The sequence below is a fragment of the Strongylocentrotus purpuratus genome, unplaced genomic scaffold (assembly GCF_000002235.5).
Source record: "Strongylocentrotus purpuratus isolate Spur 01 unplaced genomic scaffold, Spur_5.0 spur5_scaffold_16, whole genome shotgun sequence".
Lineage (NCBI taxonomy): Eukaryota > Metazoa > Echinodermata > Echinoidea > Camarodonta > Strongylocentrotidae > Strongylocentrotus > Strongylocentrotus purpuratus.
In genome coordinates this window covers 27039446-27062128 of record NW_022145601.1, presented here as the reverse complement: position 1 = coordinate 27062128, position 22683 = coordinate 27039446, and the positions used below count along the sequence as shown (strand labels likewise).

The window sequence follows — 22683 nt, the reverse complement described above, 5'->3', positions numbered from 1 at the left end:
GTCTTGAAATAATATGGAGAAATGACATACGAGACCCATGTATGTAGCCACTGAGTATTCGAGCAAAAGACGTGGAATGTTTCTTACAATGATTTTCGGCGGGCTTTTTGTAGCTAGCAGCCAACTGTGATGCGGGCTAGCGGAGGACGACTCCAAAGTTAGTTTGTTAATTACACAGACGCACCAACTGAAGGAGTCGTTTTAATCCTCTCCTCATCGCTGTCTCTATGTTGGGAAATTGGAGAATGTGGATGAAAATATGAGATGGGGAGACAAAATGCGACTGGGCTTGGATGCGACAAAATGTTGACTGATCAGCATCCGAAGGCAACATCTGATTTGTGGTGGTGTTTGGGAGAGAGAGAAAGAGAAAGAAAGAGAGAGAGAGAGAGAGAGAGAGAGAGAGAGAGAGGGGATTGGGAGGAATAGGGACTAGGTATTGATTTTAGTCGCGACGATAATCTATTAGTTCAAGAGGAAAGGAGGCTGCGTTAACGTTGACCTTATATTAACACGTTGACCTCGGGAAGAGCGCTTGGGCTTTTGATGTAAGCATATTGACGGGGTTAAGAGAGGATGCGAGGAGGAGGAGGAGGATGGGGAGTGGGGTCCGATGTTAGGAGAAAAGGATTCCTCCAAAAGTTCGTGTCCTTAGTAATGATGTCAGGAGTTAGATATTTAGAGAGGTTAGACAGGAAGGCACGCGCCATGAACTCGTCATATCAGATATATTTCAACGACAATATGCTCAGAGCAATGTATTTATAGACATCGCACTCATGTTATTTTACCTAAAAGTTAATCAATACTTTCAGACTTTATGTCTAAAAATGAGAGATACTGAAACGACTCAAACAAGGGTACAGTATTCATGACATTATGAATTAAAGAGGGGTAAGTAAGAGGGAGAGAGAGAGAGAGAGAGAGAGAGAGAGAGAGAGAGAGAGAGAGAGAGTATGGGGGAGATAAAAAGGGGATCTACAGTATGGATATGTTTAATTAACAAAACTAATTAATTTACAGATATAAACATAATCTATAATCTGCAGAATGTGAGGAGATTCTGAAAGTTACAATGGTATTAGTTTTTTTTTGGATTTAGAAGGGGTAAAGTGCCCCTTACCCTCCCCCTTCGTTTGTCTCTCATAAGGACGCCACGCCAACGGTCTTACTCTAATCGTTGTGGCATCCCACTTATCCCAATACTGAATGAAATGCGAGACGAAAATGTTCGCCAAAATTAGGTCAGATAGATGTCTCTAGCCGTCTCTTCGACTCCCCATCGGAGGGAGACGTAGATCTGGAGGCGTTTAATGTGCTTGGGGATCAGAATAATAATATCAGCTAATGTTTTATTTTTGAGATTGTACAGGATTTCATGGTAATTTGTTACTGTGAAGAAGCTATTATTATTATCATTATCAACATCACCTCATTTTTTGCTCGTCCCCCTTTAATAATCACCACTACCCATCATCATTATAATCATCATCATCATCTTGACCATGATCATCATCATCATCATCACCACCACCATTTTCCTCCTCCTCCGCCTCCTCCTAATCATTGTCATAAACAGTATAGAAACAAATGTCTCCAACGAGATTCCTTAGCAGGGGTACTCCCCACCCTTCTATTACCCCTCCCGCAATCTGGCTCCGAGGAGAAGCTACCACCAATAACGGATAGGGTAAATGGGCTAATTGGCGATTATCGCCGAGCGCTTTCGTGTCTTTGGAGGGACCTATTAAAGTCAAATTCAGACTAAAATTACAATTTTTCGGAGGCTTTGGGATGGTTAGGGTTCTTAATTGTATTGTCGCCTAGACATCGGCTTACCCTCTGAATGACTCAACCCTTTTGTCGGTAGCGATTCTGACTTACGTTGGGAAGCATAATAAACAGCTGTCAGATGGAGAAACAAATCATTTTTCTCCCTTTCTCTATTTTGCTATCGTTGAGTATGTTTTTATCATAGATTGTTTTCCTGTCTCTGTTACTGACATTTTTTGATAGACCACACGGCGCTTGTAATATTCTATTTTCCCTATCTCATTGTTCTCCATTTTTTACACTTACTTATTCCTCTCTCACCCTTCACCATCATAATCATGATAATACTTCCACGTTCTCTTCTTTCTTGCTCTTCTCTCCCTCGCTCTTTTCTACTACCAACATAATTTGTATTTTTTCTCTCTCAGTCTATCCGGTATATTCATATCTCTCTCTATCCCTAGAAGTCTCCTCTCTAATCTTTAGGTCTACATCCCTCTCTGCATCCACCCCACTCCATCTCCCCATCCACCCCACTCCATCTCCCCATCATCCATAACCAAACCCCAATAAGCCCATGGACATACCAAGTCTGCCTGGCTATCCGTCTCCCAACCATTCATATCACAGGCGACAGTCACCCATGCCACAATTTCTCACCAACCCTCTTACGCGCGTGTGCGTCGTTCGTTACCCATAATTCATAGCAATACCGAAATGTTCCAAGCTGACTCGTCAGAAGGTCTCGAAAAGTCATTGCTTAAAAATATGATTTCTTTCTTCCCGAGACGAACAACGAAGAAAATGTCCTCAAATGGCCCAATTTATTGGGTAATTACTGTCTCTCTTTACCTCGTTTCGTCGCAGTGTAATTGCCCCAGCCATAGTTTGCTGATGAAGATCGATGTTATCTTTTGAAGACTGAGAGAGGGTTTGAGAGGAGGAAGGAGTTCTGTTAATCGATAGGCTGGTGCTTAATTCGTTGAACTTGTGAAGATACAAAAATGAGAGTTTCGTTTGTCGCAGGTTATCGTCGGGGCATGGTGAGTGAGACAATGATTCAGCTAATTTCTTACTCCATCATTGTCCACGGGGAAAGAAAGAACAGCAGCTGATATGATGATGATGATGATGATGATGATGATGATGATGGTGTTGGTGGTGGTGGTGGTGGTGATGGTGGTGGTGGTGGTGGTGGTGGTGGTGTAACTGCGAGGTTGATACTGCGGTATTAGGGAATGTAATGGTAAGTCTAAGGATAGTATCAGAGTTGGGAAACTCTCTCCTTCTCTCTATCGTTCAGTCAAACTTTTTTTAGAACCCCTCTCCAAGATACCGTTCTTCACGCGCACACTATTTTCTTCCAGACAAACTAGATATCCATCCATGTTTGCCAATTTATTACTTCAAGAAATGGGTTTGGAAAGAATAAAGTACATGTACATGTTCCTAACGGGTCACGGCCACCGCGTAATTAATGGAGACAAGATGGAAAAAGAAAAAATATTGTCGACGCTGGATGCTAGACTATCTTGGGAAGACGCGCGTCGCTGCTGAAAGTACATTAACCCCGACGTCTAGCTCTCCTGGCTTAGAACCCGCTCTAATAGGGACCATATTTCAGCCTCTCTCAACATAACATAACATGCTTTGTCACGAGTGGGACTGAGCAGCCCTGTCTGGGTTCCCTGTCTCACCTAACTCGTCTATGACCTGAGCTAAATTTAAGCATTAATGTATATAACCACAACAATTTCTGTGTGTAGGCCTACATGTCATTCAAAAACAGCTGTTTAAAGTGCTGTATATTGATAAATTGAATCCAGTGTAATTTATCACATTTGTCAAATAAACACAATTATCTACATAAACCACAATGACACAATATGAATTGTTTTCCTCTGCGTGCCAGTATACAATACTCAATTTACTCTGTAAGTCATTGGATTAGTCACATTATGATTGTGCTTAATAGATTGATATTATATTATGCTCTTATTTTAAGCTACATTGAATCATGTGTGGAAGTTATTTTAATCACATGAGTTGACAAAAAAAAAAAAAATCAATTTTTAGAGACTTAATGACAACAAGATCAGAAGCAGCTAGTCTAAAAGACGGCGGAAATATGAGTATTAATTGACGTTCCTTCATAGCAGCAATCACAATATAAACGACTCATGTCTTTCTCGAGAGGGCTTACTACTTCGTTCCCACAGCGCAAATTCTGTCGCTTGAACTTGATTAGTTATGTGCGCCCCCATCTTCTCCTTGCCCTTAGCGCAGAAGGTGAACACAATACACTTGTAGAAGAATATGCATGTATATGCTGCATTGGAGTAGGGTTGTCCACATCGTCATAAATGTCACCCTTGTCATGCCCGTCATAATTATATCTTCAGTGTGAATCCACTTTTTTCTGGAAGACAGACGACAACTGAGCACGCTGGAGCCAAAGCGCGCAAAAAACGTATGACAAAAATCTTGAGCAGACGGTACACTTTTTCCCCATCACCCATCCGTCCCTTGTCTAATCTTTAACTATAATTCATTTCAATTGTTTTGCGCGCTTTGTAATTTTTCATTGGGAAGTATTGTTGTGAGGGAGGAGGAGGAGGAGAGAGAGAGAGATAGAGAGAGAGAGAGATAGAGAGAGAGAGAGAGAGAGAGAGAGGAGGGGGAGAGAGGAGTGAATGGACTTTGTGTGGCGTCAAGAAGATGGAGGAAGCTGAGATCGCGATAAAGATGAAATCGCTGGCATCATCCGATACAAGGCTGAGCAATATACATTGCAACAACACGCCTAAGCATGCACTTTTGGAATTTTTTATTACTTGTAAATAGCGGGAAAGCAAATTTGTTAATGTCTCAGACGCTTGCTTGTAGATTACATGATGTATGAACATGTAGGCCGAGTACATATTTCATTTAGACTGTAATTATCCGGCAGACTGATTTATAACTTCCTTCGTATTCCTGTGGTTTGTTGGTTGCATCAACGTCATCAATTCAAGTTGGTCTAAACTGACAATGTACTGGTCAATACTTTTGTGTACTATAGTTTATGTGAACGCACCAATAGAGCTTTAAGATATTTTGATTTATCTATCGATAAATCCTTGCACTCATTAAACCATCCGTTTGTAATCAAACAATGAATTGATAAATCATTAATCGAACAATAATTCATCCAATCAGCAATAAATCAGTCAAACCATTGATCAATAAATTCATTCATAAATCAATCAGTCAAATAACCAGTTGGTTAGTAATTAATCAATCATTCGACTAATATATTACTATTTTTTTATTCACGTTACCGTGTAATATTTGTTCCTATTGAATCTATTGAGTGTGAAATTATGTGCAATAACTGTAACTATTGTGTGATTATCTGTTCAGGTTGTACCTTCGGAGCGGACTTCTACAATCTTGAAGATGAGTGGCATCCGAACCTTGGTGAACCATTTGGAGAAATGGTGTGCGTCGTCTGCGAATGCCGACCCGTAAGTCATTCCATCTTTCTTATAAATAATCCACATTCATAACCACGAGACCAACAACAGACCCAACAAATAATGCATTATGATAATGATAAAAAAAAAAATTAAAAAAAAAAATCCTCGATTTTTAGTCGGTCTGGAGTCGATAAGGCTGCGTGACTGAGGTATAAGTGGAGTTACACACAGTTATATCTACGAGACCGACACCATGTCCACAATAATTCGTCGCTGTTTTCACGAAGTGACGGTAGTGAAAAAAAATTGCATTCACTTTGCGTTACGATTTTCCTCGCTACCGTCACTTCGTGAAAACAAGGACGAATTATTGAATTTTGCATGTTCGAATAAGTGAAGCGGTTGTGGCATCTTCTGATGACGGTGCCGTTGATGATGAAGATGATAGTGGTGAGGATGATAGTGATGATGGTGATGAAGATGATAGTGATGATGATGATGAAGATGATAGTGATGAGGATGGTTGTGATGATGATGAAAGGGAGACAAAGAACGGGTAATATAGAGGAAGGTCGAAGAGAAAATTATTTTCATCCAGGTTATACTTGCATCAAAACAGAATTGACAAAAGCAAGCACTCCTCGTGGAAAAAACGATGTTGCACTTCGACTCGTCGCTAAAGATTAACTCAAAATAGCAATCCTTTTTCCTCATTCGTCGCATTCCTTCGCATACCACTTGTCGAAAAAGTTATTGTAGCCGCGATATTTGTCTAAACTTTCGTTCAAAATAATATACCCCTCTGATGTATTGACGCAAATGTTCTGACGCCCTCGCAGTGCTTATTGATTGGTTCGTTTGCCATGGTACTTTCTTCTGAATCATTCAAAATGCCATTTCCCTCTATACGCATTATGAAACGACCTGACTGTCACTTGGGTTCCTGGCACCCGTAACAATACCTTCCCTTTATACATTTCTATCTGTAATTTAATAATAATCATGATATTTTACCAGTTTCTTCAAAATTAACGTGTAATATTCATTAACATCCAACGATAATCAACTCAATCGAACCTGAAATACACCTACAATTACGAAAGAGGCAATATATTTAGTTAAGAAAGGAATTTAATTTGTGTTTTATGTATAGACGGGGAGCGAGCATAACACAGACAAAAACTGACAATTTTATCCCAACCATACAGACCAATAAGGAAAAAACCACGAAACATATTGCAGATTTATGACACGAATGTAAGAATATCCGAATGATTCATAGATTTTGAAAATTGTTCCGACATTCCACATTCCCACCTGTTCCGTGGCGTTCCACTACAAGCAGGAGGAACATTCCATAGATTGCATCTGACCTGAAACCTCAACCGCCTCTTCCAACCTAGTTCAAGTGTAGCTCTTCTTAGCATCCCAGCTTATTCTTAATATCTAAAACCGACAGTAAAATATATGAACGAGATTTTCAAATTCAAATTTCAAATTAGTCCTAACTGGTCAATTTGAGTATTACACTATGAAGGAAAACATTATTATCGTTTCCTAGATGAAACTGATATAATAAGCAGCATGCAGAATGTGCCTCCGGGGTAAGGCATTCGATAGTATTGCTAAATTAGCAATGTTAGGAGTAGAAGAAGACACGAACGCTAATAAACAATTTATCAAATTTGCATCATTCAATGATAATGATCATTTTGCACCTCTTGAGGTTGAGTTGTGCACCCTTCGACACCCTCTGCATCTTAGTGTAGGGGTTACCTCTATTGTACCATGGATAGGTCCATGATTGTACCGATATTTAAGGTGCAAATTTGATCTTTCGTTTCTTAGTTTTATCTGATAGTAATAGAGAAGTAGAGAAAAGAAGGAGATAAAGATGAATAAAAAATAATATAGAAATAGGAGGATTGCCATGGCACAACGAGATCATGCTGTATTACCCGCGGATATGACATTTATAAAAAGATTTTAAAAAAAGGGAATAACGAAAGTAATCCGAGAATCGCTTCCTGTGAGGAAAGAGATGAAAATTGATGGCGATGAAACGAAAACAAAAGAAGATCTGAAGAAAAAAAAATCATCTGAGAACGAGGTCATTTATATCATCCTTGTCTTCCTTCCCACCCGAACCTTTCTTTCCCTCCACTTAATTATGATTCCAAAGAAGGGCACCAATATCATCACTGCCCCCATTCTCTAATTTCTTCCCAGCCAAGATGCCGCTTTGAATCAAAATCTCGACCCCAAAATGGAAGACAGCTTTATCTATAACCTCCAATTATTTTATTTTTTCTTCTTGGCTTTTTCTTCTCGCATCCAGCAATGTGTGGCTTCTTGGCTGTTGTTTTTGACCAAAACAAAAATTGTCCCCCTTTTCTTTATCACCTGTTCCAAGTAATTCATCTCAATTTGATCAATGTTGATCGAATCACTCGCACCTCTGCAATCGCCAATTACGGTCAGTGATATCACGTTATTGTCCCTTTATTGGTAGGGACGAAATAACCAATGTGGGGTTCGCTTAGCCTCCATACAAGGGCGACCTTTGGCATTTTACTAGGACAGACAAATAACTTGAATAAAAACACAAGACGCGACACGTATTTGATTTCATAAGTTTCAGGGTCTGATGTGATCTCACGAAATCATGGCGTCATTTGAGGTTTCTAGATGTTTTTTTATGATGTTGTGTTTATTTTCCTGACGCTTTTTATTGTTACCTCGTGCCATCAGTTGCAACACATATCCGAAAATTTTGTTTTGTTTATACTTCTAATTATTCATGTACAATGTGATATAGTGTAGGAGAAAAGGCTCAGTAAGTCCCCTTTATATAACTTTTGGGGACACTTTTCAAAACTTTTTCTAAGAATACCAATATCAGTATTAGTGATTATGTAATAATGCAAGCACAGGAAGCAATAAGTTACCTTTGCTTCCCCAGCAATGCCAGGTGCCCATTTACACCTGGATGGAGAGTGACAAATATGGATTAACGTCTTGCCAAAGGACATTAGTACCGCGTTGGGAATCGAACCCTCATCTCTTAGACTGAATGAACCACATCGGTATTGATAACGTACCTCCGAGGTTTCCCTGGGTCGCGATGGTAATAGATTAAGCATATCTCGTGTTTCCCGCTCAGCAATCTGATCGCACCCTAGACATGGAGACCAATTTACGGAAGTGTCACTCAGGTCGGCAAGCAGGTGAACCAAGAATGTGTGACGTCACCAAACGTCTCGTCAAGTGGAGAGAGATACACACACAGATATAGAGAGATAGAGAAAATGAGAGAGAATAATAGAGAGAGATAGGGAGAGAGAGAGAGAGAGAGAGAAAGAGAAAATGAGAGAGAATGATAGAGAGAGAGAGAGGGAGAGAGAGAGAGAGAGAGAGAGAGAGGCAGAGAGAAACCAACATTGTCAGTTTTAACGCCTGCTAAATAATTGCGAATGATTGCAAACATGAAATATAATTGCTCGTTTATCTGATTATTGTATATACTCGTTTTTTCAACATCAAAGAGATATATAAAACTTTTTATACAATGTGAAATATATATCATTTTGATTTCACTGTTTTAATAATTGTTTGCACCTTTTAATTCAGAACGGCTACTTCTTCAAAGCTGCCTTTAGAAAGCACTATCACCTCATCGCTTTATAACCAGGCGCATCCGAATTTTCCATAAATAATTATATTCCCAATCATTTACCTGACCCTAACCCGAGCTTAAACTAGGTTGTACAAGTAGATCAACTATCCTTGTACCCACTCACATTTTTACACCACTTTTTTGCCATCAGATTCCCATGACAACCCTTGCTACTGCCAGAAAGTGTTACAATTATCTGCGAAATGAACTTCTAACAGATATTAGACTTGTCGTGTTAAATCGAAGGTTTAACATCAAGTCATTTAGCTGTATTTCCCAATTCAATTTTGTTTATTTCCACCGCTGATTCCTCTGAACAGCGAATATTGAAAGTCATTCGGTTAAGAACTTTCTGTCTTACCTCAACTCTTTAATGATTTGATTCTATAAATATGTATTTCCCTTGACATAATCTAATCGAGAGGAAACCAACTTTCGGTGAAACAACATACCCCCTCTCTCATGCAACGATTCTCTCTGATTCGCTTACACTCTCATTCTCCACTTCACTTTCTCTCTCTGTCTATCCCCTTTCTCTTGCCCTCTTTCCTCCTTCTCTTTCCATCTCTTTCCCTTTCTCTCTCCCTTTTCTCCCTTCTCACACCTTTTCTCGGTCCCTTCCTTCCCTTTCTCTCCCCTTTCCTCCCCTTTCCTCCCCTTTCTTCCTCTCTCCTCCCCGTTTTCTCTCTCACCCTCACCCCTCTCTATCCCTTCTTCACATTTCTCATTCCCCCTCACTTTCTCATTAACTCCCTTGCAGTCTCTCCCCTCATTGAAATAACCACCGAATCTGTCAAGATGTTTTGTTTAGTAGGCCCTTAATATAATGAAATGATGTTTAGAAGAGATATTATAGTAGTAGTAGTCAGTAGCGTAATGAGCCAAAGCTATTTTTGGGGGCGGGGCAGAAAAAAATATGCATCACCACCAGGTGGCATAATAAGGTGAGAACAAGCCCCCCCCCCCCCCGCCCCTCCCCCTATCAGTACGCCAGTGGCAGTAGAAGTATAGAAGAAGTAGTAGTAGTAGTAGTAGTAGTAGTAGTAATAACAGTATTCCCATTTGATATCACATTATGGTACATGTATAACAAATAACGTCTCTATGGATATATCAGCACAGACGAAGTCCTAGCCCTTGTAAATGAGACGGCCATTGCAGCCATCGGGCGATGGAAGAACTTAATTTAATTTAATTTAGGAACTTTATATTAATCTTGATCTAAGGAGACACGAACGAACGAATGAACCTTTTTTGTAACAGTTTTAATTGGATTCTAATAGATGATGTAAAGGCTTTACATCCAAAATAATCTGCCTTGTTTATTAGAGTGGTAACATCGCTAAAATTCGAAAACAGGTAAACAAAAATAAACAATACATTTGTCAAAGTATGAGAAGTGTTGTTATGGCAGCAGATTACTAAGCACATGCTTAAGGGCCCGTGTACCTCTTCTCAATAAGACCACGTTATCCTGATCGGAATGTCATCCCCGATTACTTGGTTATGACATCTCTTTGATTAACACACAAACAAGATGATATTTCTAATGATTCTTAAATAATAGCACGGGAAAGATAAGACTTTCGATATTCCAACTACTTACCAGGCGTTGCTAGGGGTTACCGCATCATTGATCAACACATAAACACTTGCATAATTTACCAAACCTCGTTTCGTGTGCTTCACTTCACCGGGCCATGCAATAATTGAATTAAGAAGGCAGCGCAGATGATCACTTTAAAGTTATCACCTTGTAAAGACTTTCACATAATCCTCAATTGAAGTCATTCGTGTAAGGCGGCTGGTTTTATCATTTATTACGTGTGCAGATCAATATGATAATAGAACCCCGTTCATTTTAACTCCCCCTTTGCAAATTTCATAAAAATGCCCGTATTCGGTTACTGGTTTGTCTTAAGTTCTTTACTGCTAAAATCACGATTGTATTATAATTTTGATGAATAGGACATCACAATTTTCAGGACCAATGTTCAATCATATCCGATTGTCCCGCTATTAATTCGAAAGAATGTTGCACACAACTATTTTTAGTGTGGCGTGACCCGAGACACCGCCAGGTACCACCACTCCATCAAAAAAGAAATTACCAACAGAATGGGAGAAGAAAGAGTAAAAGGGAAGAAGAAGAAAAGGTGTCATAATAATAAGCTTGTGAGAACACAAAGAATATACTGCTCCGAGAGAATAGAACTGGACACAAACCACAGGTAAAAACTCGGAAGCTGTAAAGTTTCTTATCGAGTACTTATTTCCCCATTCAAGTCAAATAATCTCTTTTCTTCGCCTTTAACTCATCGAGCCCGAAAAGAGATTATGAGTTAAATCGATACGCTGATGAAAAGATATTGCTTTGGTTTCGTCCCCCATTGTAAAAACCAAAGAAGAACGAGTCTTATTCCTGTTGACTCGGATACAATCCGAAACAAATTTTCAAACATTATTTGTCGATATCTCTTTCCCCGCCCCCTTTCCCTCCTTTTCTCACAAATCTTGAATTCTTTAGGACCTTAATGATATTATCACGAGTGTATTTTCAAGTGTTTTCCAAAATTATCCAATCTAAACTTAGATCGGAGTTTAAGATTCAGGTAGCAAGCATACAATCTCGTTCTATTGTTTGTTTGTTTGTTATTATGTGTCTATGGTTTCTTATACCCTAAACACTGAATAGGACATTTTTGTAGAACTGCAAAGAAACAACAACCCATAGCACTATCTGACAGGTGATATTCACATGTTTGTCATTTTTACCTCTCGGTGAAATTAATTCTATAGCTTGAGAGTCATGTTGCTTTAAATTATCTAGACAGTCTGAAAAGGAAAGAAACATGTCGATAAGATGTGATTCATTCATTGTACACATCTTTACTAGATTAGAGAATCAAATAAATATAATAGCATTGTTGTCCCCGGGTGAAATAGGCTGAAATTAAAGCTTTACTCATTCCCCCACAAGATGCTAAGTTAAGACATTGACTGAAATAAAGATTGAGTTTTTCTTATATCAATATGATATATTTTTTGATTAAGTCATATGGGTCAATAAGTCCATTGCTCTTAATTTCGTGACTTTTGGTGATTTTTTTTAGCTTTCTAAAATTCGCTTTGTAGCATATGAATTTTCCTTTTTTGGAAAATGTGTAGTTGCTGTTTTTTCTACAAAAGAATTTCCGGACATTTTGTCTTATGTAAAAAATAGTATGATGTGAAGATTGTTTTGCCGAACATCATGTACATTACCTGTTCTGTTGGCTTTACATTTCTGTTTCTTCAAGAGAAGCGTTTTGTTTATTTAGTCCAGCAGTGATTTCCGTCAACTCTTTCGTTCATTCAAAGAGAAAAAATAGGTGGAGGGTTTCTCCGGTCAAAGCAGTGTGGAATTCCAATCTAGTGAATTTTCCACTGCTCTTATTGTTTTGAAGATGTCTCCATCTTTTGTCTCCTTAAGCCCACGACGTCTTCGCCAAGTCCTCCTTCTCGGCCCACCTGCACGCTGCCTGGTAGGCAAACAAGAGGTGTGAAAGACACCCCGTAAGAGATGTAGAAGGGGCAGAAAAAACTCGTTAGCTCCATTTCAATGGCCGGCTTTGTGTACTCAACAAACAGCCATCGTATTATAACACCAATGTGTAGACTGTCTACCCCATCCAGCCAGGGCTTCTTTACTTATTTTCTTGATGGAAGAACACTCAAACGAACTTTGCCCCTTTTTCTCTTACCCCATCTTCTAGTTCGAAAACAGAATTTATCCCTCCCCATCTAAATTAATCATGGATTACGGAGAAAGAAAGGAATTCGCGACCCCGAAGTTAGTCCAAAACATCCCCTTTAATAAGCGTATATTTGTCACTCAGAATACCGTTCTTTCGCGTTCTCGTAATTGTTTGGGTTATCTTTCCTTATTATTTAGACCACTGGTGAAAAGATTTACTTGTGCAATTTTAGAAGAATAAATGTATTCTACAAGCTTTTCGCATTGTTCTGACGACTGTGTGTTCAATTACCTTTCTTAAAAACGGATCTCGCCATGGTCAAAACTTGTTTTTACAAAAATCTGTTGTTTCTGTGTACTAAAACCTTTTTCTTTAAATTTAAACAAAAATGTATACATATCTATTAAAAAAAAACACACACTATTCTCGAAATAGCTACTTGAAGTATTTGCTGCCCCTTATTAGTTCATATATACTGTCCTGATTATAACTGACTGTTAACCCAAACTACAAATTGAAATGATATTTTCTTGGAAAATTCGATAATATATATACATGTATCATGTTAACTTCATCGTCAAACGGTTTTTAAAATATTTTATAACAATTCATGCTTTACTCACTCTTTTCTTTTTTTTTGGGGGGGGGGGTAAAAATTACTTCGTCTCGTAACAAATAACAATAAAAGTATAGCATTCCAGTAAAAGTAAGTTGAAAATTCTGTTATACTTTGCGCTATACAGTTTGGTACTGTTGACCGTGCACCCTTCGCTGTGGATGAACTTTTTCAAAATGTTTGTGGCAGTGTGCCGAAAGGTCATCTAGGAAAACTCTTGCCAAATTTTGGCAGAAAATGAGAGAAAAAGAAGGAGGAAGAGAAGAGAGAGTGCAAGAAAAAAAGAGTCAAAACATCCAGTACAGCTTATAAAGAGGAGTAACAGTATTCGAGACACAAGAATTTTTGTCGTGGTATTACGGAAATGCGCGCAGTAGGAGTGTCAGAAACAATTAGCATTATCGATAAGCTTATACAAACTCGGTGCTCAGCAGCCAATGAAGAACATATTACGAGTAAGGGTATAAGGGCTCACTGGTCTTTCCATTTGATTGAAAACACGTCTATAGATGATAATCATCTCAATGTATCTTTATCAAGTGTCTGAAATTCATTTAAACTCGTCGATTTCGTCATCAGCTTCTTCAATAAATTAACACTTTCTTTGCCACTTTCTTCAGGCCTACTAAATCTCGTTTTTTGTCGTCGCTAACAAAACTTAGTCTTTTTCTTCGCACTATTTTTCGTATTGTATTGTCTACCTAAGTTTTTTTCTCTTTCTGATTATCGTCTTTGATAGGACTATCAAACTTCAAGTAGAACTGAAAAACATATTTTTTGTCACATCAAATCTTTTCTTTCTTTAATGCTTAGCCATCTAACTTTATCAGCACTAGCTTCGTCATAGAATTACATTTTAACATAGAATTAATATCAGGCTAGTATTAATTGATGTGTTCACATAAGAAGAGCAATCGCGACCCTTTACAATGTATTCATTTGCCTGCTAATCAAAGGTTTTTGGCTGTAACCAAAGTAGCCTTATCCTATATTGCTAATGAATTTCAATATTTTGCAACATTAAACAAAATGTATTCTCTTTCCTCAGGGCGTGTTTTCATTGTACAAATATGTATTTATAATATGCTTAATAATTTATGTGTCATATGGTTTCTAAAGCAAAAACAAGATATTTACACTCTATATCACGATATATTCCTGATACTGTGATCCATGTAATATAATATAAATATTGCCTACCATTTACAAATTACGAAATAAACGGCTAATGAAATTCCAGTCGAGAATTTACTCATGGATCTGTCCGATTAACTGTACGAAAAATGTGAATGATATTTGTTTTTGTTATCCATTTTCCTACCAAGATTTCAAATATTTTATCAGAGGGGATTAGATCTATTTATCAAATTTAATCAACTCTCTTTAAAAAAAAGTCATAAGTCAGAGAAATACCATTGTTGTCATTGACTTATGATAGTCCGTGGATCCCTTCAGCCCGACGAGCCGTCATCACCTGTCGGAAAATGGATCATTCTCACCTCCACTTCGTGTGATTTGAATCACATCACATGACTCAGAACGCGTAATTCATAGCGTCACGTGATTTCAAATTCCTCCTTCGATACGAAAAACTAATATCCGATTGTCAGTTTAAATGATCGTTTTAATTGTGGCGGGGAGAGCGAAATATGTACCGGAATTTAGCACGATTCCAATCTTCTATGTCAGTCGGAATATCATCCTGCATTCGGCAATAATTATTTGAAAATCTGTCATTCATTTTTCCATTTTAACACAAATTGAAAACAGAATAGTGGTCTGAAGATGACATAATATTCTCTTTTTTCAACAAAAAAAAAAATATCTATTTCAGAGCTTCCCCATCTTATCAAAAAAGGCCGCTAGAGAACCATTTAAGAGGAAAAAAATGACCTAGTATATATTGATATTCAGATTGTATCATAAACGTAAAGTTATACATACTAACATAACCGATGAGCTAAAATGGTGAAGCTACATGAAGTAGCATGTAAGGGATAGAAAAGCGCTCACATCTCTTCAGACCAGCCTTATTCTGTACTTGTCTTAACATAAAGCAAAGAAAATGGTAAAGGTTAGCTCCCCTTTAAATCTAGGCATGCTCAGTCGTAATCATACCTTGACTTATGTGAAAGCTCAAGAGGAAGTCTTGCTCAAACTGCTATTTTGTTTTCATGCCTAATGTTGGCGCAGGCATCCTCCCTCCTCTAGCTCTGCAAGGAATCACTTCATTAGACTGGAGGAAGTCTTTCAGAGGTGTTGAAAACCGTCACTAGGACGCCTCACAACCAACATAAAAACCTGGATTCTAATGCTTACTATTAAAGTTGATTAGGTTTTAAAGTCTTTTAATATCAGATTAATAATAACTTTGTATAACCATCGACACGACTGAAGCCTCATCAGCATCAATGCTGTTCAGTAACTACCCAACAAATGTCCAGGTACCCTTTTACACCTGGGTGAAGAATGGCAAATGTTGATTAATGTTTTGCCGAAGGACCCTAGGGCTGGGCTGAAATTCAAACCCTTAACCCTGGGATCGAGAGTAAAGCCTCGGTATAGAATTTCTGGATAGACGGCGCTATAGAAATGCCTATTATTATTATTATTATTACTATATCACAACTTTTCACGTTCTTTTCCTTTTAACTGTAACCCCTTCTTTTTCCCTGATAGACCTACTTTTTCTCCTTCTGCTTGTTCTTGCAGTTATTCTCCCCTTGTTCCTCTCCTTTCCTTCGTTACCCCTTTTTCCCTTTCCTTTAGGTCTTGCTTTATTTCCATCACGCCAAACCTGAGGACACTTTAGAAAGGTTCTATACACCTGTTAATTGATTAAAGGGGGGGGGTGAGTGAGTAGGGGTCTCGCTAGGGTTCATTGTATGGTCACATGATCTCATTCAAACATTTCCTCTGTCGCTCTTTCATGTCATGTTCCTTTGACGACACTTATTAGAAGAGTAATTCTCGAGTTAGGGTGGGTCCCATTTTTTTTGTCAACCTGACCCTACTTTGAGGGTTGGCGGTCATGCTGACAGCCTTGTATAAACCAACGTTTAACTGTTTTCAGATCGTGTAATGCCTAGTATAAACATCTTTTAAGAGGTGTCAATAGTGATATATCAGGACGTCTTGAAGAAGGATTCTGTGCTCTAAAGAGAGAGAGAGAGAGAGAGAGAGAGAGAGAGAGAGAAGAGAGAGAGAGAGAGAGAAAGAAAGAAGTAGAGGAAATATTAAAGCTATGGTTGATAAGCTAAACGTGCGGGCATGCTATTAGAGTCAAGTTTGTCACACAGATTGGTCATAATATGGAACCGTTTACGATTGACTTCAAGTCCTGGAGATGCAATGACTCCATATCTTGAGGGCTTTCTTAGCTTGCCCTGTATAATGGCGGACATCTCCTCGAAGGATACGTCAAAGATGATTTTCAAATAACAATGTACTTTCTGCACCCTCCTTTGTGGTGAAGATTCTAATAGAAAACATAATGTTTTGCCCAAAGATGCCCTCTTTAATAACCCATGCTGAATCTATCCGTTGTCGTCTAGGGAGGAGAGGGGCAATGATGGGGTAAGGAATAAAAGGGTGTATATGAAGTCCATATCATCCTTCCGTTGAGTGACTGGACAATAACACGCAACCCTTGTCACACATCGTCATATTTTTGTTACCCTTCTTTAAACAATTCTTTTGAAGTGTCTCCTGTGAGTATAATTATTAGCAACCAATCCTGTGTAAGACTGAGGGCATTCCGATTAACTTACCCTGATATTTCCTGAACATCAACATATTTGCGGAAATATCATTTGATTGAATTTGTCATAATTAGACCTGCGTCAACCGCATGAAGAACTGTTGTTGAAGAATAATACACTGTTTAGAATTTATGTTATATATATATATATATATATATAACAACGATGGGTATAGTGATTTAAAGGAGTTGTTCCTTTGTTAAATAAGTTGGGCCCTTACTGGTATACGTTTTGTTCTAGACTTAGTGCAGGCGCGGATCCAGGATTTTCCAATAGGGGGGGCCGGAAATTTGAAAATTGCGCAGACCGTTTTTTCAAGGTCATATTAGAAGCCCCATACCGGTACAATTTTTGACATTTTCATCGGGGGGGGGGGGGGGGGCTATAGCCTCTTGCCCGCGCAAGCTTTGACCTTTCATTAATTATTAGAGAAAAAAGACGATTTGTTGTACCATTCTCGACTCGTATTCCTTGTCTGAATTCAGTTTTCCCCCTCCCGCGCAAAGCGCGGAAGCTTTGACCTTTTACAGTTTAAAGAAATTATTAGAGAAAGAAGATGATTCGTTGTTCCATTCTCGACTCTTAATCCTTCTCTAAATTCAGTTTTCCCCCTCCCGCGCGAAGCGCGGAAGCTTTGACGTTTCATTAAATTATTAGAGAAAGAATACGATTCGTTGTAACATTCTCGACTCTTAATCCTTGTTTGAATTCAGTTTCCTCCCACCCGCGCAAAGCGCGGAAGCTTTGCCTTTTCATTAATTATTAGAGAAAGAAGATTTGTTGTACCATCCTCGACTTTTATTACTTTACTGAATTCAGCACCCCCCCCCCCTCCCGCGCGAAGCATGGAAGCTTTGGCCTTTCATAGTTAATGAAATTATTAGAGAAAGAAGATGATTCGTTGTTCCATTCTCGACTCTTAATCCTTGTCTGAATTCAGTCCCCCCCCCCCCCCCCTCCTGCGCTTTGCGCGGAAGCTTAACGTTTCATTAAATTTATTAGAGAAAGAAGATGATTCGTTGTTCCATTCTCGACTCTTAATCCTTGTCTGAATTAAGTCCCCCCCCCCCCTCCCGCGCGAAGCGCAGAAGCTTTGACGTTTCATTAAATTATTAGAGAAAGAAGATGATTCGTTGTACCGTCATCAACTCTTTATCCTTGTCTGAATTCAGTCCCCCCCCCTCCTGCGCTTTGCGCGGAAGCTTAACGTTTCAATAAATTATTAGAGAAAGAAGATGATTCGTTGTACCGTCATCAACTCTTTATCCTTGTCTGAATTAAGTCCCCCCCCCCCCCCTCCCGCGCGAAGCGCAGAAGCTTTGACGTTTCATTAAATTATTAGAGAAAGAAGACGATTCGTTGTACCGTTCTCGACACTTAATCCTTGTCTGAATTCAGTTTTCCCCTGCCCGCGCATAGCGCGTAAGCTTTGACGGTTCATCAAATTAGTAGAGGAAGAAGACGAATCGTTGTACCATTCTCGTCTCTTAATCCTTGTTTGAATTCAGTTTTCCCCCTTCCGCGCGAAGCGCGGAAACGTTGACGTTTAATTAAATTATTAGAGAAAGAAGACGATTCGTTGTACCGTTCTCGACTTGTCAGAATTTTCAAAAATATTTCTTTGTCTGCTCCTTTTTCGTCCTATGTCCTTTTACTGCCCTTACCGCCCCTGGCTACGCGCCTGCTTTAAAGGGAAAATAAAAAACAATCATGATTGTGATAGCACACAATTAGGTTAGTAGACATGAAAGGGAAAAAAGATCTATTACACCAACCATGGATAAATCACGGCCGGGAGCGTCATAGTTTTGTGTTATCGAGCGAGGGCCGGGGCGTAGCGACCAAGCGAGATTTTGCAATGTTGAATGCTGAAATTATGCATTCTAAAAATCCCTAAGCCCAATTTGTACGTTCTTTCCGCTATATTTCTTTCTAGCTATATTTCTAAATTTCCTGGGGGACGTGTCCCCCTATCGGGCCCAGGATTGCCGCGCCTGTCCACAAGCGAGTTGGTATGAGCTGAATCCAAATGAAGGGCAAAGTAAGAGTTGTGAAGCGGCCCTACCGTTAATCAAAATGTGACTGTTGAGTATATAACTTCTATTTAAAAGACATCCGAAATATTGTGCCCTTTTCAAATTTCTCACTAAAGAGTGATGACCGCAGGGGCTGTTTTTAACGTTTAACTTTGAATCCTCGGCTCGAGATTTTATGCGGCCGGCCCGTCCCCCCTCTATTCAATAACGTTTGCCAAGCCTTCTGGAATGACCCCAAATCTCCCGATTACAATTTTCCCTTATTCGTCGTTACTGTCACTTAGCGCCATTTCCTTGTCTTTCCCCCTTTCTCACCCGACTTTTCTTTCCCCCCCCCCCGCCCCCCCCCCCCCCCCCCCCCCCCCCCCACTCAGTGTTATCTAGGGTACGCACATGTATGTTCCCTTTCTTTGAAAGCAGCCCTCTAACTCCGGTGGGTAAAGTCAGTACGGGCCGGATTTTTGTGTATTACGGGCCGGACTTTGTTGCGTGAAAAGTAACTCTTTATCGGAAATTTAGGGAACATAAATTCGGTCCCTCCGACCTCTGAGTGGGAGGGAGGGGGGGGGGGTTCTTCTTTATCTTTTCTCTTCTCTTTTCTTTTCTCTTCTTTTTTCCTTTCTCTTCTCCTTTCTTTTCTCTTCTCCTTTTTTTTCTTCTTCTTCTCCTTTCTTTTTTTCTCTTCTTTTCTTCCTCTTTTTTTTCTTCCTTTTTTTTGCGCCGCCAATAGGGGGGGCCGCGGCCGTTTCGGCCCCCCCCTGGATCCGCCACTGGTGTGCACCATTCAATTGAGTAGTATGATTATATAAAAACTAACTGACTCAACCATACATAACACAATTACATTCTTGTGAATTCAAGAAGCATACCACTACCTGTATGCATCTTGTGTCAGTTTGCATGGTTTGAAGACACAATGATGCCAAAGGGAGTTGCCTGACATCGAGCAAACATGCTAAATTTACTTCAAGGTGATGCCCTGGCCGTCTTGAAAGATAGAATTTCGGTTTTCTTTTGGTGCATTTTTGCTTCGAAGAATGAATACCGTGGGTGGCCACAATTCCAAAACACAAATTTCAAAAGGAAGAAGACATAGGGTGGGAGAGAGAAAAATGCCCCAGTCGATTATGTGACCTCAATTGGCCAAGAAAGGATGAAACATGAATAGTGACTATCGTGTCTGCTCCCCTCTTTTTGTCTCTCTCTCTCTCTCTCTCGCTTTCTCTGTCTCTGTCTCTCTGTCTCTCTCTTTCTGTCTCCACACCACCCCTCCGCCTTTGCCTCAATGTTCCCCTTTTCCTTCGTGTCCGTATATTTCATTTACATTAACATAAAGTGTCGTTTCTTTTGTTTTGCTTGATATTTCTATTCCTCGCGTTTTTATTATCTTATTTTGGTATCCCCCCTCTCTCTTTTTTAACCCCTCTCTGTCTTTCTGTCTATGTGTCTCTGGCTCTGTCTTTGTCTCCTCCAATCCCGTATTCGACGTATTACATTAAGTGATTTAGTAGAAAATGCTGTTTCTAGTTTCTCATGTAAATTTGCTATTTATCTCGTGTTCTATCTATGTATTTCATCTCTCTCCCCATCACTCCTTTTCTTTCCCAGTCTATCTATATCTTCGTATATTTCTCTGTCTCCGCTAAGTACATATTCCCCATGTTCCACCAAGTGAAAGTTTTTCTCACACCTATTTTGCTGCGCCTTTTGTAGTCTTTGGATCACCACGGTGCCCATGTTGTGCCTACTGCGAGTCAAGTGTGCACAGCGACCCGTTGCTACGTAACGGCATGTTTCGGCTCCATCGTGTTAAATGCCACAGGACAATGGCTCAGTCCCTCCCTTCTTGCATGCAGGATCCAAGAATCTTCTTGGTCAAGCTTTTGGTATGACCAAGAAGATTGGTATGACACTCGACTTCACACCAACTTATTAAAATGTGTATTGATGAACTTATCAATGATGTATGCCCTTACGACCGTCGGTTACACATTAACAAACAGAAAAACCTATATATTTAGAGAGCTCTTTATTGTGTGAGCTTTGAACCATATTTTAGTACATTTATGTAGAACCCACACTTTAAATCAGTTGCATTCCAACTGGCGAGTAGGTATGTAATGCAACTCTAAATTCCCCTCTTATGTTGAATCAAAAATGTTTTCAAAGCGGACAGAAAGTTCCACTTGCCATTTGACTCTTACTTTGGGGTTAATATATACATGTACATCTGATAGTTAAATCATCATTTCAATCATGTATTTTTACCGCACATTAGTCCCTCGATGTCCAAGCGCCCAATTCAGAGAATGCTAGAGCGCCGTAATGGCCGCCTTGCTTAGCCAGAGTAATAATCGGGGCAGCTCCAGAGTCCAGGAGCGTCACGACGTGACGGACATGTGCGCTATATAAGAAGCCACTATTATTATTACATGTATGATTATTATATGTCATGACTTTCAGCCCTATAACCTGTACAATCAAATTTAAAAAGACGGCTAGTTTTAATTTACATCTGTTCCAGATCAGTTAACATTCCCAAACAATTTCTTCAAGCCCTTGTATACCGATCTTTTTGTTTTAATTGCGATGTCGACAAGCTAGAGATCGACATAGCGATACCGAGCGTCGCTCACATACTCGTTGTTGAGTTATCAATGGTTATCCATGTATACTCATTACTGAATGGGAGATGGCCTGATTTGGAGCCCAGGGTGGTATTCCTCGAGGAGTGGCGGGGAGGAATAAGCTTGTCATTCTTGCACATCCCCCGGGCTACGGAAATTTGGCCGTGATTCGAGGAATGAAATTCAGAGAATGTGTAATTGTTCCACTTTGAAAGCACACACATATTTTTTTCTTTTAATTCACGTCCTTCTCACGTAAGGTTGCTATGAAAGGTTTCCTAATAGCATTTCTAATTATGAATCAAAGTATTCATGTCCTCTGAAGATAATTCTCTGGCACGCTGCTTCTCCCAACATTTCACATGAATGTATCTTTCTCCCTTGTATATAATACAGTTGGCATTTCATTTGAGTAAGAAATGAGGAATCTCTTTCGCCCTTTACTTTCCTTCCACTACTCTCGAAACCTCGGCCAGTGTTTCCTATCCCACCTCGAACTTGAACTGTAAATACTCGCATTCAGTTACCTCATTCGCCTTAGGCAAACGTCACCAAGTTGGTATTCGTAATTGCCAGGTTTCTTTTCTCCTCTCAAGCCTCTCCGAAATGAGAGAGACTGGAACTTTTCGGAAAATTTGATATTATTTGATGATCACTAGGAAGGAATGTTTCAGGGTGATGTTTTGTGATGTAAACGGTGTCACATGACTCGACTTTTCAGGATGAATTTTATGAAGGTCTTTCTTACAAGATGTTTTCGATGTAGGCATTCGGTTTGGAGAAGTAAATATATTCGGACGCCGTCTTTATTCGTCTAGGGATTTTGGGAATTAAGGAGACGTGATTTAGTGAATGATTTCAGATTGCTTGAAAAAATAGTAATAGAGAGGAGAGAGGGATAAAAAAAGACATTAACTAAAAGGAAATAAATAATGGCAGACAGACATACATAATACATAAAGTCAGATAGGAATATATTTCTAGGCAGGAGGCATATGT

General features: G+C 39.4%; 1 protein-coding gene across 1 annotated transcript in view; it reads left to right on the top strand.

Annotated features, from left to right (window-relative positions):
* Positions 1 to 5170: 5170 nt before the first annotated feature.
* CHRD (chordin) overlaps positions 5171 to 22683 on the top strand; it is a gene marked incomplete at its 5' end in the record, with an annotated part of 40332 nt that continues 22819 nt past the window's right edge. Inside the window, 1 exon segment of the mRNA NM_001110245.1 lies at positions 5171 to 5279. Coding sequence (NP_001103715.1) covers positions 5171 to 5279 — 109 coding nt within the window.